This window comes from Protopterus annectens, chromosome 16.part0, assembly GCF_019279795.1.
Source record: "Protopterus annectens isolate FY-2018-M chromosome 16.part0, PAN1.0, whole genome shotgun sequence".
NCBI lineage: Eukaryota > Metazoa > Chordata > Ceratodontiformes > Protopteridae > Protopterus > Protopterus annectens.
The window spans coordinates 716,026,014-716,044,489 of record NC_056750.1 but is presented as its reverse complement, the minus strand read 5'-3'; the positions used below and the strand labels follow the sequence as shown (position 1 = coordinate 716,044,489).

The 18,476-nt window shown below is 37.9% G+C and overlaps 1 protein-coding gene across 2 annotated transcripts in view; it reads left to right on the top strand.

Annotated features, from left to right (window-relative positions):
* Positions 1-14,118: 14,118 nt before the first annotated feature.
* The window catches only part of LOC122790475 (zinc finger protein 521-like), a 3,214,752-nt gene continuing 3,210,394 nt past the window's right edge, over positions 14,119-18,476 (top strand). For both annotated transcript variants that reach the window (XM_044058016.1, XM_044058015.1), the window contains exon 1: positions 14,119-14,462. In XM_044058016.1, coding sequence (XP_043913951.1) covers positions 14,300-14,462 — 163 coding nt within the window. In that variant the 5' untranslated portion in view covers positions 14,119-14,299. The remainder of the gene's footprint in view (positions 14,463-18,476) is intronic.

Sequence of the window (18,476 nt, the reverse complement as noted above, 5' to 3'; positions counted from 1 at the left end):
TCTTCAGTTATGAGCTTAATGCTGCCTCTTCTCCAGCGTCTTATCATACAGTATGCAGACAACTCAACCCTCATATGTGCCACAACTACAATAAATCAACTTCAAAACGATACTCAAAAAGCCTTCTCTGATATAGAAACCTGGCTAACAAACTCACAGCTCATTCTAGGCCCTAATAAAACTAAATTAATGGACTTTCACCCATCTAAACCTGCTAACCTCCTGCCAACCTTTTCCATCACAGCCATTGACAATTGACAATAAACTAAAATTTGACATACAGATAATGAACACAATCAAAAAATTCACAAGAAAATGGGAACCCTATACAGAAACAAAAAAATGAATAACAGCACTTCTAGGATAGCTATAGCTAGAACCCACCTTCTGTCTACACTTCTCTGTGCCTCCCCTATATTCACCAAACTTAAAAAGTCAGAATTAAACAAATTAGAAACATGTTACAATTGTTTTGTTTGTCTTTTCGGCTTTTCTCGGTTAGGGGTAGCCACAGCGGAACTCCGGTCTGCTAATGATTGGCAGTAGATTTTCATGGTGCCGAGTTGCCAGTTCGACGCCCAACCTTTAGCGAAGGCACGCCCATTCACACATGTCTTTCGGAGGAAGATCGCAAAATTTGCTACATATTCCATGCATACAACTCATCATTGCCATAATCTAAAAAAAACTCTTTTGGTTGGAACTTCCTCTTCTCTTGAACTACAATCAATTAATAATGGCTCACAAAATAATACAGCAACCTGAAAACACCCCAGCCCTACAAAATTTCCCAAAACCCGACTCTGATAATCGTAATCTTCGCTCATCTAACAAGGCCTTGCTTCTGGTTACCAACTCAGCAGGTGGCTCTCTATACTTAAACTTTGTTGCAAAAAAAACTGCAGTACTCTCCCTCATAGTTTAAGAACCACAAATAACTACACTCAGTTCAAAAACTTCTTAAAATCCACCTAGATGAATCATGGCTTTGCACATGTAGTACTCCAGGATAGGCACCAGCGTACCCACAATTAGATTTAACTACTCTTAACCCAACTATACTTCCTACAAACTTATCACTTGTAGCTACTACACTTACTACTACTCCTCTACAAACAATATCCTTCTAAACTGTTTCCTCCACTGAAGTATTGTTAACAATGCTTGCCATGTTAGGTATATCTCTGTGATAATTTATTTTTTGTCTGTAATTAACTACTATTTTTGCTGTATTTTTTTTTTCAAAAAATAATTTCCTCCTGTTTGTAACCAAATGTTTTGTACATACATATGTTATGCATGTCATGTTCTGTTTTGTTACTATGTTTTTATGTTAAGAATTTGACTGGAGCTTTTTTCCCGGGGCCTCTGCTGAAAATGGCTTCTGTCCCTGTTGGACCATCCTGGTAAACAAATGTAAAATAAAATAAATAAATAAAAATATGCCGTATAGTCTACTGGTCAAGCAAAAAGAAGAATGCGGACAACTTAGTAAGGGGTCCTACTATTACACAGAGCAGGCATGTATTTACCTGATTAAAGTTACTATGCAGCAAGTTTCTTCATGATAAAATGTGCTTACATGAAAATATGACAAAAGTCTCAGTAAACTGGTAGATGCAGGACTTTGTGACTTAGCTCCTGCAATATCAGGGTCAGTTGCAGTGACTGCAGGCTGTGAAATAATGACAAAAGTCTCAGTTAACTTGTAGGTGTAAGGTTTTGTGACAGAGTTTCTGCAGTATCGGGGTCAGCTGTAGTGACCACAGGCTATGAAACAATGATAAAAGTCTCAGTAAACTTGAAGGTGTAGGGCTCTATGCATGTGTGTGTATGTGTATATAAATATATATATGTATGCATATATATATATATATATATACATATCTGTACATATATAAGTATGTGTGTGTGTGTGTATATATTTTTATATGTATATATTTATGTCGATTTTATATATATATATATATATATATATATATAGATATATATATATGTGTGTGTGTGTGTGTGTATATATACATATATGTATACGTGTGTGTATGTACATTATATATATATATATATATATATATATATATATATATATATATATATATAAACAACCACTCTGTAGCCAAATTCCTACAACCCGGATAGAAACTGTTTTATTCAAACCTTTAAAATATCCAAGTATAAAAATATCCAAAATACAATCCAAATAGGTCAAACGCTTTCATCATCAGACTTCATCAGAACATTTTACCACTGCTTTCTTACACTTTTATACAAGAAGCTGTCTCCATTAATCAACAATAATTAGTTCTTAAAGTGAAAGTACCTATGTATAATAACATTCAAACAATAAAATGTACCTTAAAAAGAGAAAATGTGTGCAAATGTAACTTTTCTTAAAAGGAAGTAAAAAATTGAAGAAAGAATTATAAAATATTTATAAGTACAAGCTTTTAAAGTTTAGATGCCCTAAACTTTAGTTCAGGTTTAATACTTATGTGTTCATTAATACCTGGGGCTTCAGTAGCATTTAATTTAAATTGCCACCTTGCCTCTGCCCTAAGCAATTTGTTGGTCCAATCCCCACCCCTAATATTCTTACTAACTACTTCAAGGATACCGAATTGAAAAGAATGTGATGGGTTCATACTAATATGCTTAAAAAGTGCATTGTTCTCATCCTTTTTTGTAATGCTATAACAGTGTTCATAAATCCTTCTGTTCAGTCTCCTTTCCGTCTTCCCCACATAAAAATATCCACAGTCTTTACATATGGCAAGGTAAACCAAACCTGTTGTTGTACATGAACCTGTAGCGAAAAAAACTCAATTCCAAAAGGTCCCAATTTTACCTTGGGGGTATCATTAATGTACCTACAGTAGTCACAGGCCCCACACTTAGTTTGTCCCTTTCATATTTCTTTTATTGATCGGATGTGGATTTTCCAAGAAATGTTTTAGATTACTGTTAATCTTATAAGTGAAAAAAGGTTCACTACCAATAACCGTCAATAAATCTTTGTTCCCTTTAAACATGGTCCACTTGTTTTTAATAATGTTTTTAACTCTGGCAGAAGTTTCACCATGAGTTAACACCATTGCCTGTGAAAAATCTTTTCCACCCTACTGGACTTGGTCTACTGTGACTTCTGTAGCCCCTAGTAATGGTTTAAACCTAGAACCCCATTCACTGGTGACCTGGTCCCTAATTTGAGAAACAAATTCAATAGGGTATCCCCTAGCTGGAAACATGTCCAATAGTCGTTGGGTTTCAATTTCTACCAACCGAAAATTAGAACGCATTCTAACAACCCTAACCATTTGGCCCTTGACAATATTTCTCTTTACAAATAAAGGGTGACTACTTGTAAATTCTAAGTAGTCGTTAGAAAAGGTGGACTTCCTATATACACAGGATTGAAAACTGTTAGTATTTGAATCTTTAATTAGGTTCACATCTAAATAATTAATCTGCTTGTCACCACTAATACCTGTAAATTTAAAGTAATCACAAATCCCATTGAGATATTCCAGAAATTTTTCATGTATCCCCCCTTTTTTCCATAATATAAATAGGTCATCTAAAAACCTCAAGTAAAGAAACCAAGACTCCTAAAAAGGTGTTTCCAGTAAAAAGGTGGTCTCCCAATGGTACATGACAAGGTTGGCAAAAATGGGCGCACAACTACTGCCCATTGTCACACCTTTTACTTGTCTGTAAAATTCTCCACCAAAACTAAAAAAGTTATTTTTCAAAATTAACTCCATAAGTTCCATTATAAAATTAATCATAACGTTACTCAAATTGTTTTTTTGCCACCAGAACTTCCTGGAATAATTCTAAACCCTCATTGTGTGGTATAGAGGTAAATAAATCTACCACATCAACTGTGGAGAAACACACATCTCTGTCATAGTAGTCGTTTTTGACCCTCCTTAAAAAATCCCAGGAATCAGTTAAAATATGGTCAGTAGGGGTCAAAGCTTTTCTGACCATCCGGTCAACAAATACTCCCAATGGGTATGTGATACTATTATGACCTGAAATAATAAGTCTGTAAGGGGGGGTTGGATAAATCTTTGTGTGTCTTCGGAATCCCAAAGGCTATTGGAATAGTAGGAAATTCAATATTCAAGAAGTTAAAAACCTCTTCATTAATAGCCCCCTGGTACAATGAGTCTTCTAACATTAGTTTAATTTTCCTATGAGAAATATTAATCTCATTCCTTGAGACACATTCATATTTGGTTTCATCAATTAACATACAGGTAATTTTGTTGTTATAATCTTCAGAATTTACTATAACCATACCCCCATCTTTGTCCGGCTTCATGAACCTTAAATTAACTTCACCCCTTAGTTTATCTAACAAAACCTTCTCAGTCTTGGAAAGGTTAAAAGTCTTAAGCCTATGTTCATTTAACACCCGGTAAATTTCCTGTGAACAAACATTTTCAAAAGAACTTAAAATAGGAAGCAGGGGTGGGTTATAACAGCTTTTCTTCCTAATATTTGTTTTCCCTTTGTAGGATATCTCTGTTTTGTCCTTATACAAAAACTTTAGGTTCAATTTCCTTACAAAAATTTTTAATTCAGTTAAGGTATTACTCACATCTTCCTTAACTGAAGGTACAAATTTCATACCTTTCATTAATAAGTGGAATAAATCCTTACAAATCTCTACCCCTGCATAATTGTAAATATTAAATCCTCTGTAAGAAAAAACTAAGCCGTCACTATGGATGGTAATACTCTCATAATTAGGATCTCTAGATTCACTATGAACTACTCGTAACTGTTCTTCCTCCGGGTGGGTTGGTTCCTGTAATTGTACCTCATCCCTCCTTCCCCCCTGGGTCCTAAAAAATTATTATTGTCAGGCCTAAAATGTTTTTTGTTTTGTAGTCTTTCAGATCTCCTGAGTGGGGGGTATTCAGAATCAAAGGAATTTTCATTACCAGTCTGTCTATTGTTGGTACCACTTTTGTTAGAAGTTAGTACTTGGTTCTGAAAATTGCTACTACCCCGAAAACCCTCTGTGTAAGCTTTAGGAAGTGGGTATGCCATATCATGCCTGTATTCATGTTCATCCCTTAATAATTTCTTCTTCTTCCTTTCTATATTCACACCAACTTCATTCTCAACTTTGTCAAAAATTGCATTATACCTAAAGGAATATTTGTTGAAATTTACATAATTCAAAATCAGATTATTGTGTTCATCTATCTCTTTTAACAATTCATTAATTCTTTTGTTATTAACTTTCAAAATAAAGTCCATAAGTTCGATGCCATGTCTATCGAACATCCGAAGCAGTTCATCACATTCAGTTTCACCTTTTTTAATGCCATTTGGAAACCTAAATACCCAAAGACCTTTCTGTACTCTTCCCTTAGAAATACATTTTTTTAAATAGGTGTTGTGACATTGCAGCCCTCGCACTTTGTGTATTTTAAGTTCTAAAGTCACTAACCTTGTATCAGTATTGTCCGTTTCATTGTTGGAATTATTCGCAAAAATACCATAATCCTTCTTAGACCAATCCCTCAGGCGGTCGTGAATAAAATTAGTCCCTTGACTTGTTGTCTTTGTCACCATTGGGTCAGGATCAACCGGTGATTGCAGTTTTGAAAACTACAGGAACCCTGGTGACTTGCGTTACGAGAAACAGGAAGTACAGTCTCTCTTAGGTTCCCCTGTTGGATTCCGTTTCTACCCTCCATGCCAGAACAAAGAGGGTTTTGAATTTTAAACACCGCTTCCTGGAGTTCGGAAACTTTGTTAGTGAAATTAACAATAAGTTGAAACAAGTTTTCACTGTTACCCTCCATCTGCTGTCCGCAAGGAAAGGGTAAAGAGTCCAGCTCCTCCTAAAAACTGGAGAAAGACCATTTTTTTTCCATAACCAGCACCAGGTCTAGGAGGCTACAACACACCCAAAGTAACCACCAAGAACAAAAACAGGGTGCAAGAGTGGAAAACGCCACTAATAAATATAAAAACAACCACTCTGTAGCCAAATTCCTACAACCCGGATAGAAACTGTTTTATTCAAACCTTTAAAATGTCCAAGTGTAAAAATATCCAATACAATCCAAATAGGTCAAGCGCTTTTGTCATCAGACTTCATCAGAACATTTTACCATTGCTTTCTTACAGTTTTATACAAGAAGCTGTCTCCATTAATCAACAATAATTAGTTCTTAAAGTGAAAGTACCTAGGTATAATAACATTCAAACAATAAAATGTACCTTAAAAAAAGAGAAAATATGTGCAAATTTAACTTTTCTTAAAAGGAAGTAAAAAATTGAAGAAAGAATTATAAAATATTTATAAGTACAAGCTTTTAAAGTTTAGATGCCCTAAATATATATATATATATATATATATATATATATATATGTGTGTGTGTGTGTGTGTGTGCATATACATATGTGCGTGTGTAGATATATATATATATATATATATATATATATATATATATATATACATACAGTGGATATAAAAAGTTTACACACCCCTGTTAAAATGCCAGGTTTTTGTAGTTACTATTAGTTTAACCTTAAAGTATTATTTTAAGGCTGTGCACACTTATGCAACCAGCTTATTGTATGTTTTTAATTTTTTATATTTTCCCCTAACAGATTTGTCTGTTTTTCAGTTGAATTGTACAGGTTTATAGGTCACATTAAATGTGGGAAAAGTTTTGAAATGATTTATTGTGGTCTCATTTTTTATATCACAAAAACCTGGCATTTTAACAGGGGTGTGTAAACTTTTTATATCCACTGTATACACATATACATAATATAACAATTATGTATTCCTGGGACGGAGACTGAAATGGTCCATTGGGGTCAGTGCTCTATACCAGTTAACAAATTCAAAATAAAGTAAAATAATTAAGAGTTCAGTTATTGCATGTAAAGTAGATATTTGGTTTAGAATAATTCCCGTAGAAACAGTGAGTTCAGCTTCATACACCTTAACTTCTTTGCTCTTGAATTCTGGATATATCTAAAAATAATAGGGGTGGAGTTCAGGGAGGGCACAGACAGAAAATCATGGACATGTTTTAATACTTCTAATATTTAATATAATAAATTATAATATCTGAATATTTTATATTCATTCTCAGCCTCCATACAGGTTTTGTACCAAGTGAATGGAGAACAGCTACAATCATTCCCCTGCATAATGGAGGACCTTCCACAGACCCAGGCACTTACAGGCTCAGAGGTCTGACCAGCCCGATATGTGAAGCCAAGGAAAGATTTTTTATGAAATTGATCAGTCAGGACATAGGGAACCACCAAAACACCAAAGACATCACAATTTAGATTCAAGAGCACGGCATGCTTACTCAACCAAGTGGATTTGTTTGAAAAGATTACCAAACAAATGATAAAGGTAAAATGATGCACAGTGCATACCTCAACCCGGCCAAAGCTTTTGACACAATTCCTGCTCAGGCATAGTAGAAAAGCTAAATAAACTGGGAACAAACCCTTACGTCATCTGCTGGATTGCCAACTGGCACATGGATAGGCCACAGATAATCAAAATAAGGCAGGCTACCTCCACAAAGAGACCATTCACCAGTGGAGTTCCCCAGGGTGCGGTGCTAGGATCACTCTTGTTTGGAATCTGCTTCTCTGAAGTTAAAGCCAATACCAAACAGCTCAGGCTGACTAAGTTTGCAGATGACTGCAAGTTAGGAGCAGTCATTGAATCCCCAAATTACTTGGCCATCCTGCAAGATAGTTTGCCTAAACTAATCGGTGTCAAAATCATGAACTGAAACTAAATGCCAAAAAAATGCATTACTGTATCCTTTAGGAAGTCATCTACCCCAGAGAACTACCACAATGACAATAAGCCCCTAAGAGGTGACTCAGTTGTTCAGGATTTGGGAACTTATTTGGATACTGACCTAACTTTTGGCCAACATTTGCCTATTGCAAGAAAGCCCTTCTACATTGTGCAGTTTATAACAAAGTGATTGTGCATAGATTTAGGGATGTCACTTTCCCCCTTTTACACAGCTCTTATTAGGCCACTCAGTGAATTTAATGCCCCCTTTGGCAGGTATGTGTCCAGACACCTGCAACAGCAGGAACGCCCACGGAAGATACCTTACTAAAAGGATACAAAGCCTAAACAACATGTCCTAAGTGGACTGGCTCAAAGCCTTGTCACTGTACCACAGACTGCTAAGTAGTGTCCTGTGTCTGGCATACAAGGCATCCTCCAATCCATTACTGATGGATTTACTGCAGATCAGGAAGTTAAATGGCATCAGAGATAGTCAGTCTAGGCATCTAAACCTTTTCTGCAGCATGAACAGAACGGTTTGGAGAAACTATATTTTGCACAGAATACAGTTGCTGTGGAACAGACTCCCGATCCACATAAAACAAAGTTCATCCCTTTCCATTTTTAAGCGCAACTTAGCTCTGTGGATGGGTAAAAGAAAATTTATTCCAGGACTGTTCCCTGTGCTAGTAATAGACAGATGCAGCTCCAAAATGCTATATCATTAAAATCACAAAATTAGGGGTAATATATAATTATTGACCTTGGGATGGGTAAGGCTATTTTATAACCAAATGGGATGTGTTATTTTGAGCACAAAAAGGAAAACCGACTAGGTTTAAAATGACTTTCAAAGGGCAGGTAGCCTATTACTTCCCAATGAATCTATTTACTCTGATTCACTTAACAAGCTAACTGTTCTGTCAGAAATACTGGGTGAGCAAATTGGTATAGTTAAGAAAAAGATTTTTTGAGATATGATACAGAATCAGAATTGCCTATATATATTAAGGCTTTGCTGAGTCTAATTATGGTGGCTGCCAAAAAAGCAACTACTAGAAAATGGAAATCAAAGTCTAAACCAACTTTATTAAAAATAGCAAATATAGTAACAGAGATAAAACAACTGGAATTGGGATTTTTAGAAAAGGGTAAGAGCAAATTACATTGAAAATGGGAATTGTGGGAACAGTACATGCAGGGTTTACATCAGCATGCATTTTCTGAAAAATAGGAAGTATGAAAATCTAATGCCCAAACATTGTTGATTTTCTACCAGAAACTCAAAAATTTTAAGAAGGTCATGGTATACTACATGAGGCAAAATCATGGACAGCTGAGAGGTATACTTGGGTGTATTACTTGGTATTTTTTAAAGACTGTCCCTTATAAATCCCAAAATATGTTTGTATAGCTCAGCTGTTGGATATTCCCACCTATGTCACTCATTTTACGTTTCAGGTACATGCTGTTCTTCAGGGAAATACACAGTATTCCACACTTACCAACTAAAATAATAAATATTATTTCATATTGTTTTATTATATTCTGTAGTTTGTGAAATGTGTGTAGACCTTCAGTCTTTACTTTGAGTGGAGTATACAGTGGATATAAAAAGTTTACACACCCCTGTTAAAATACCAGGTTTTTGCGATATAAAAAAAATGAGAGCACAATAAATCATTTCAAAACTTTTCCCACCTTTAATATGACCTATATCCTGTACAATTCAATTGAAAAACAAACTAATCTGTTAGGGGAAAAACAATATAAAAAATAAAACAATGTACAATACGGTGGTTGCATAAATGAGCACACCCTTAAACTAGTACTTTGTGTGTGCACATCCTTAAACTAATATTTGTTGAAGCACCTTTTGATTTAATTACAAATAGCTATGAAGAGGATGAAGAACGGAAAGGCTGTTGGTCCAGATGACATACCTGTGGAAGCATGGAGGTGTTTAGGTGAAATGGCAGTGGAGTTTTTAACTAGATTGTTTAATGAAATCTTGGAAAGTAAGGATGCCTGAGGAATGGAGAAAAAGTGTTTTGGTACTGATTTTTAAGAATAAGGGTGATGTGCAGAGCTGCAGTAACTACAGAGGGATTAAATTGATCAGTCACAGCATAAAGTTATGGGAAAGAGTAGCGGAAGCTGGGTTAAGAAGGGAGGTGATGATTAGTGATCAGCAGTATTATTTCATGCCAGGAAAAAACACTACAGATGCGATGTTTGCTTTGAGAGTGTTGATGGAGAAGTACAGAGAATGTCAGAAGGAGTTGCATTGTGTCTTTGTGGATTTAGAGAAAGCATATGTCAGGGTGCCTAGAGAGGAGTTGTGGTATTGTATGAGGAAGTCGGGAGTGTCAGAGAAGTATGTAAGAGTGGTACAGGATATGTACGAGGGTAGTGTGACAGCGGTGAGGTCTGTGGTGGGAGCGATGGATGCGTTTAAGGTGGAGGTGGGGTTACATCAAGGTTCAGCTCTGAGCCCTTTCTTATTTGTAATGGTGATGGACAGGTTGACAGACGAGATCAGACAGGAGTCCCCGTGGACTATGATGTTTGCAGATGACATTGTGATCTGTAGTGATAGTAGGGAACAGTGGAAGAGACCCTGGAGAGGTGGAGATATGCTCTAGAGAGAAGAGGAATGAAGGTCAGCAGGACTAAGACAGAATATATGTGTGTGAATGAGAGGGAGGACAAATGCAGGGAGTAGAGGTGGTGAAGGTGGATGAGTTTAAATATTTGGGATCAACAGTTCAGAGTAATGGCAAGTGTGGAAGAGAAGTGAAGAAGAGAGTACAGGCAGGATGGAGTGGGTGGAGAAGAGTGTCAGGAGTGATTTGTGGCAGACGAGTACCAGTAAGAGTGAAAGGGAAGGTCTACAAGAGGGTAGTGAGACCAGCTATGTTATATGGATTGGAGACAGTGGTATTGACAAAAAGGCAGGAGTCAGAGCTTGACGTGGCAGAGTTGAAGATGTTAAGATTTCCACTGGGTGTGACGAGGATGGACAGGATTAGGAATAAATATATTAGAGGGTCAGCCCAGGTTGGAAGGTTTGGAGACAAAGCCAGAGAGGCAAGATTACGTTGGTTTGGACATGTGCTGAGGAGGGATGCAGAGTATATTGGGAAAAAGATGCTAAGGATGAAGCTGCCAGGTAACAGGAAAAGAGAAAGGCCGAAGATAAGGTTTATGGATGTGGTGAGACAGGACATGCAGATGGTTGGTGTGACAGTGCAAGATGCAGAGGACAGGAAGAAATGGAAACAGTTGATCTGCAGTGGCGGCCCCTGACGGGAGCAGCCGAAAGAAGAAGAAGATTCTGTCTCCTTGGGTAGGAGACTATCAGCATGGCACATCTTGACTTGACAGTATTTGCACATTGTTCCTTGCAAAAGCGCTCCAAATCTGTCAGATTGCGAGGGCATCTCTTGTGCACAGCCCTCTTCTGGTGACCCTACAGATTTTCTATTGGATTTAAGTCTGGGCTATGTCTGGACCATTCCAAAACTTAAATTTTTTTCTGGTGAAGCCATTCTTTTGTTGATTTGGATGTATTGCTTAGGGTCATTGTAGTGTTGAAAGGTGAAATTCCTCTTCATCTTCAGCTTTCTAGCAGATGCCTGAAGGTTTTGGGCCAAAAGTGACTGGTATTTGGAACTGTTCGTAATTCAGTCCACCTTGACTAAAGCCCCAGTTCCAGCTGAAGAAAAGCAACCTCAAAGCATGATACTGCCAAACCCATGCTTCACTGTGGGGTGGTGTTCTTTGGGTGATGAGAATTGTTGTTTTTGCACTAAACGTACCTTTTGGAATTGTGGCCAAAACGTTCAACCTTGGTCTCATCAGACCATAACACATTTTCCCATATGCTTTTATGAGACTTGATGTATTGTTTTGTAAATTTTAGCTGGGCCTGGATGTTTTTCTGTGTAAGAAAAGGCTTCCGTTTTGCAACCCGACCACATAGTCCAGACATATGGAGAATATGGGAGATTGTTGTCATATGTAGTACACAACCAGTATTTGCCAGAAATTCCTGTAGCTCCTTCAGATCAGTTTTTGTCTTGTCTTTTCATCAATTTTGGAGTGACGTCCAGTTCTTTGCAACTGTTGTTCCATATTTTCTCCACTTTTTGATTACTGTCTTCACTGTGTTCCATGGTATATCCAGTGGTGTGGAAACTGTTTTGTACCCTTCTCCTGACTGATACCTTTCAACAGTGAGATCCACTTGATGCTTTGCAAGCTGTCTGCAAACCATGGCTTTTGCTGTAGCAGGCAACTGAGTAAATGTCAGGAAAATCTTACTAGGACAGCTAAAATTTATTTGGGATTAGAGTCTCTTTAATTCATGGTAGATGTGTACCCAAGAAGACTGAATGCTGTAATTAAATCAAAAGGTGCTCTAACAAAGTATTAGTTTAACGGTGTGCACAGACAACAGAGTATTAGTTTAAGGGTGTGCACACTTATGCAACCACCTTACTGTACTTTTTTATTTTTTTATATTTTTTTCCCGTAACAGATTTGTCTTTAAATTGAATTGTACAGGTTATCGGTCTCATTAAAGGTGGGAAAAGTTTTGAAATGATTTATTGTGGTCTCATTTTTTTATATCACAAAAATCTGGCATTTTAACAGGGGTGTGTAAACTTTGTATATCCACTGTATATTGTTGCTGAAAATGGACAGTAATTGTATACATATTATCGCAACCACGTTATCGCCATTATCGCAATCACATTTCAAACCTCTCGTTATTATTCATGTTATTGAGAAAGGTGTCATTGCAATAATACATAACTACCAAAAATGTTTAGTTCCTCGGGAGGTCATGATGAGTCGATTTGTGACAGTAATAAGCTCAGTATTTTTTCTGTTAAGTTTTTGGTATTACAATTCAAGTGGGGATACTGGTCTCTGTTCCTGGTGGATACATATCAGTTTTGCAATCAGTTCTTTACTTTTAAAAATGGTATGCTGGATATGAACAAAACTGTAATGTTAAAATTGTGTAGCATAAGGATTACAGTTGTTCCCGACTGTACAATATAAGCGCATAATCAGAACTGTTCCCGTCTTTATCATTGAGTATGCTATAAGCTCTAACAGTGAAGTCTTATGAATTATAGTTTTCTAAATGTTAGGGAAGGCATTTCTTTTGCATTAAAATGACAGATGTAGTAGTAACTGGATTGTGGTTGCAATAATACTAAGTACGTATAAATGTTACCTCTTGTTTTTTATATGTACATTTCTTCCATGATCACCATAAAATTAATACAGCTGTATACTGTTAGTAAACTCTCATCAACACTCAAGGCTCCTCCACATACCTCTCAACCTCCTAGCACAAAACAATATGGACAAAGAGCTTACAGACTTAAGATGCAGGTCTTGATTCTCACATGGGTTAATTGGCCCACAAGGGCAGTTAGTCTAGTACTAATCTAATAATAGGGGGCAAAGGCCCAACATAGCAACAGTTTTTAAATATTGCTCGTACTTATTTAAAAAGTTGATATTGTAACAGGTTTTGGTTCTTTACTCTTACTCTGTAGCCAAAAATTGGAATGTTCTACTTTTAGCCATTAGGACACTCCAAAATTCTGCCCACTGAAAGCTGAAGATGAAGAGGAATTTCACCTTTCAACACTACAATGACCCTAACTTCTCTACAGGTATACCAACCATCCCTCTGGAACTGTATTTCCACTCATTCTCCTTGAATATCTTAAGTTCTAAGGATACATTTTTTTTTCTGTTTTTATTCTGTGTTCACCAAAAATTCATCTATGCCCTAATTTTCTCTGAAAACAATCTAATTTGTAACTGCTATTTTTCTTGCCACTGTATTGCTGTGTTTTTAAATGTATAAGCTAATTTGTTTCTGCTGAGGAAATTTTCTCCCTGAGCCGCCACTGAAAACAGGCTTGGAATGGCCCAGTGGACTTTTCCGGCTAACAAACTTCAAATAAATAAATTAATTCAAATTTTGGAGGGTATGAAGTCTGAAACTCAAACGTCTGCCATTATTTTCTGTTTTCCATCTTTAATTAGTTGCCAATAGTCTGCCAGCAAAAAAACAAACAAACCATTTTTATGAAAAACGGGCCAAAAGTACGAGGCAAAAATCTGAACATTCCCTGAGAATCTGTACATTTGAGAGATATACAGTTCCCCCAAGGATGCCATATCCCCTTACCACAACCGAATCTCGTGTGGTTATGTGAATTATTACGAGAGCGAGAGGGGATTGGCTGCTGTTACTAGTAGATGAATAACTGCAGTCCTGAATGGGAGATGTGAATAGTGGGTAGACAGAGAGAGTAATTGTTTATTCTTGGATTTTAGAAGTTCTTTTGACTGAAACCGACAACAGATGGGTTACATTTTGCAGGGATTTTGAGTTTGTGGTCAGGGAAAGCGAATAGGTCACTGCAGATTGTCAGTATCCGTTTATTTCCAAGCATGGAGTACGGTGTACTTCAAGTGCAGCCGGGCTCTACAGCCGTGGTTAATGCAAATGTAGCAGAGCTCCAGTGCTTCAGACCCACCAACGGGGACGATTCCGTTTTCCAGGAAATAGATTTTGTTGTGGGTGAGAACGGCCAAGTGCTCTCGTTGCGTGAAGGTAGGTGGGGCCTGCCGGAGTATATCCTTGCAACATTTTGCTTTCTAATCTCCTATTGACACCTGCATTGGCAGGTAATGGTAGGCAGTTCGTAGACTTGCTAAAACTAAGATGTGAAATTCACGAGTAGGCGTTGCGGTTTTTCTTAGGAAAAGAAAACGACATTGACTGAAGCATTTTTGTTGCAACGCATTTGCGGTTTAATGTGTTAGTCCTGACTGCATTTTCCTTTTAAAGTGTTGCCAAGCTTTTTTCATACAAACGTCCTAATAAGCGCTAGGTATGTGTAGTGAGGTCTTTCCTGTTTCAGGCCTTTTAAGTAGTCATGCATGCTTCTACTCTCTGAAACAGGAAACTACAGAATGAGTGGTAGGCGTGGCAATAAGTTTAAAGGGAACTATCCACTTCAAGAATTCATTCATGACCAAGAGTAGTTAATGTACGCTTAAGATCCTGTTTTCACGGGACATACATGATTTGGGCAGTTGTATTCTGCGGGGAATAAACACAATAACTTGACAAATAGCCTGATGTTTTTTGGAAAGGAAATTTTTTTTATTACTCTTGGTGTTGCAGACAGAGTTACTACCTGTCCCACTTTGCGAGGGACAGTCCCTGTTTGGGCAGTTGTGTCCTGCCAAAAAAATTGTAAAAATGGCCAATATCCTGAGATTTTAGGACAAAAATATTTCCTATATTTTATGTAATCGTTACATTAAACAGTTATTCTGTATCTGAAATACCTAAATGTTATAAGAAACAGAATAAGCAACTAAAATGCTAGAAGAATAAGCTTTTATTTAGGCAAAAAAGTTAAGTTCTGTCCTTTGTAGTGACCGTGGGTATGTGTCTGCCTGTAAAATCTGGTTGTACCAAAAATGGCCCACTTTGGCCATTTGAAAAGGTGGCAACCCTAGTTGCAGATGCCGAAACAGTAAGGCAGTTGCTTTGTCAGTGGTGGTGGTGGGGGGGGACTACATTATTTGCATGTATGTGCTGCAGTGCCAACATTTCATTTTTCTGCTTAAACATCTGAGAATTTAGCAACCCTCCATCGAGGTGACAGTTGTTTGGATATAAGCTGCAGCACCCTTTTAAAAAGATCGTACATTAGTACCACATATTAACCAGTGGATGTGACATAGTCCTTTAAGGAGAAAAAAAAAAATCCACCATTCAAAGTCTAATACCCAGTATTCTTTAATCGTGTGCTACACAGTGAGCATGATAATGCAGTAAACAAGTAATAATGGCCAACAGAGTGGGTGTTGAAGGAATAATCGTGGGAAGTTACTAGGCTATTGGTTTTGAGGCCCTTACAAGCTCAGCCAGGAGTTTAGCCCATGTTCCTACAAGTCAGCACCTGATCGCCCTGCCAGCAGGGATGCAGATGGAATCCCAGGGGTGTATTTTATTTTTCCCATCTAGTTATCCAGGTTGCATTTAAAAAGGGTTAATGAGGTACTCTGCTTTACGTGGAGAGGGACTCTGTTTCACGGAAGGGGGGAGTCTCTGGGACACAATTCTGTCCCACCAGCAAGTCTTACTGATGTCACAGACAAGTTGGTTTGCTGTCAACCTGTGTGCTCAAATCCCTCATGAATAATTGCATACTTAGGACCTTGTTATTAATGTGATAATTTGTGGGGACATTGCTCTCCCCAAAGGGGATGATGATGCATATTTTGGCATTGTGTGAGGCCATGTTTTTGGCACCAGTCATTTGTTTGGGTGAGACCCTCTCGGAGGATGTCCACATCACTAGGGGGATTGACGACAATGCCCAGCTTGCATAGCACACTGGTTTTGGCCTGCACTTCAGAACAGTATATCCCAAACAACAGAGGCCCCAAGACCAGTCCCTGTGGTACACTGCATATTACAGATTTACTGCTTGAGGTGGCTTCCCCAGTTTTGGCTAGTTGGGTTCTATCAATGAGTCATTTTGCTACCCACCTGGTAAAATATGTATTGATGCCTAGTTGGGAGAGTTTATATATTATACCCGAGTGGGGAATAGTAGTGAAGGCTTTGGCCAGGTCAGGGTAGGCAGTGTGCACCGTTTTCCCCTCGTATGTGGCTTTGGTGACTGTCTCAAATAAGTCAACCAAATTTAACAGACGTGACCTCCCCTTGCCGAAACCAAACTGTGTGGGATTGAGTGTTTGGAGGTTGCCAAAGTCCTTTTAATGAGGTCCATGATGATCCGTTCTATGGCCTTGGAGATCAGGCTAGTTGGGCTGATGGGTCTATAATTTCCTGGATCGGTATACACACCATCTTTGTGCAAAGGGGTGACAGTGGCTGTTGTCCACTTGGTGGGACAAAGTGAGTACTCGGGCTTTGGTTGAATAGGGTGCCTAATGGTGCTGCAAGTTCCTGCCTGAGTTCATGTAGGATGCAGCCTTGGATGTTATCAGGTCATATGGAGGCTGTATTTTTTTTTGCCTTGGAGAGGGCAGTGATGACTTGCTCCTTAGAGATAATCGGCCACTCAGAGGTGCCAAGAGGAATAGGAACAGCTCATCATCCATGAAATGTATGTTGATTCCCTGTAATTCCCACACTGAAGGACATTAATACACTTTCAGAACATTCTGTAATTTTACTGTATTAGTGTGTGTAGATTTTTATTTATATATGTGTGTGTGTAAAATATTTCCTCTTAATGTTTTCAGAGTATATGTAAGAAATGTAATTGTTGGAGGAAGTAATTTACATTCAAAATATAAGGTATGTAAACACACACACGCACACCAGAGCTGCAAGTATGGTGAGCAAAGGGGATAGCTGCTCATAGTGGTAGCTGTTAGAGTGGTGGGCAGGTGTCGATTGTGATGTACTGACTTTCTTAAATGAATGCTGTTGCTTTTGCGGTTGATGCACTGAAGTGCTCTGTTTGTGCAATGTGATGTTCTTACTACATTTGTAGCAAACAGTTTTCAATGAAGAACCTTTTTTGCTGTCCTTAACTTTCAGCTGAGGAGCTGTCAGTTCAAATAACTGCACAGTGTGATAGATAAGCTAGCTACAGTTCTGACACACACATACATACGTGTGTGTGTGTGTGTTTGTGTATATATACATAAAATGTTGAAGCAGAGGCATGCGCAAACAGAAGTTGAGTGTGTACTGTTCATATATTAGATTGTCATGTAATGAATTAAGTTACTGCGACTGTACTGTATTTCAAGTTGTTGCTGTCAGATGCAGTATAAATTATTACTGATGCATGCACACATACACACACGAGTGTGTACAACCGGTATACCATCATTTGTTAGGCATTTGTATGATCGCACAATTGTGCAACTTTAAATGCCAAAAACACAACATTTCTCAAAAAAAATGTCGAAAATGGTAATCTGGAAAATGACCATTTTTGAACTGCAGCACAACAGTAAATGTCAGGAGACATTTCCGAATGTCTCCAAACATCATTATGCAGGAGGGCAAACCTCCTTGCACCCCCCACTACTTTAATATGCAAACTCCGAGATCGCACTACAGTAAGGGAAAGGGTTCATTTTCTGATACCTGCCATAGTGCTATCTGCAGCCGGAATGCCGAATTCAAATGAGCGAATGCCAATGTGCATTCGCTTATTTGGATTTGCAACAGTGGCAGTCGACATTTGTCAGATCTGGAGGTCGTACTTTTTCACTTTGCATCATACAACTTCCTTATGACGAAATGAGGGTATACCGTACATCCTCAAAACTGTTGATTCTACAGTTATTTGCATATTTCTATTCATTTGTTCTTCCTCTCAGTGCAGTCCAAGAAGATGGTTCTGTTAGTGGAGTGGAGGGACAAACAGTTCCTCACGTAACCCAGGGCAGGCATGACAAGTTTCCTTTTGGGAAACTGATGAGCCTAGACAAGCGAAGGCACTGTTGGGTAATTGCTAATTGTTACAATTGTCCAAAGCATTTTCAGTCTTTTTTATAGTGACCATTTGTCATAATCAACACCCCTTTTCCTACATGATGTCATGTCAACTGTTGTCATCTT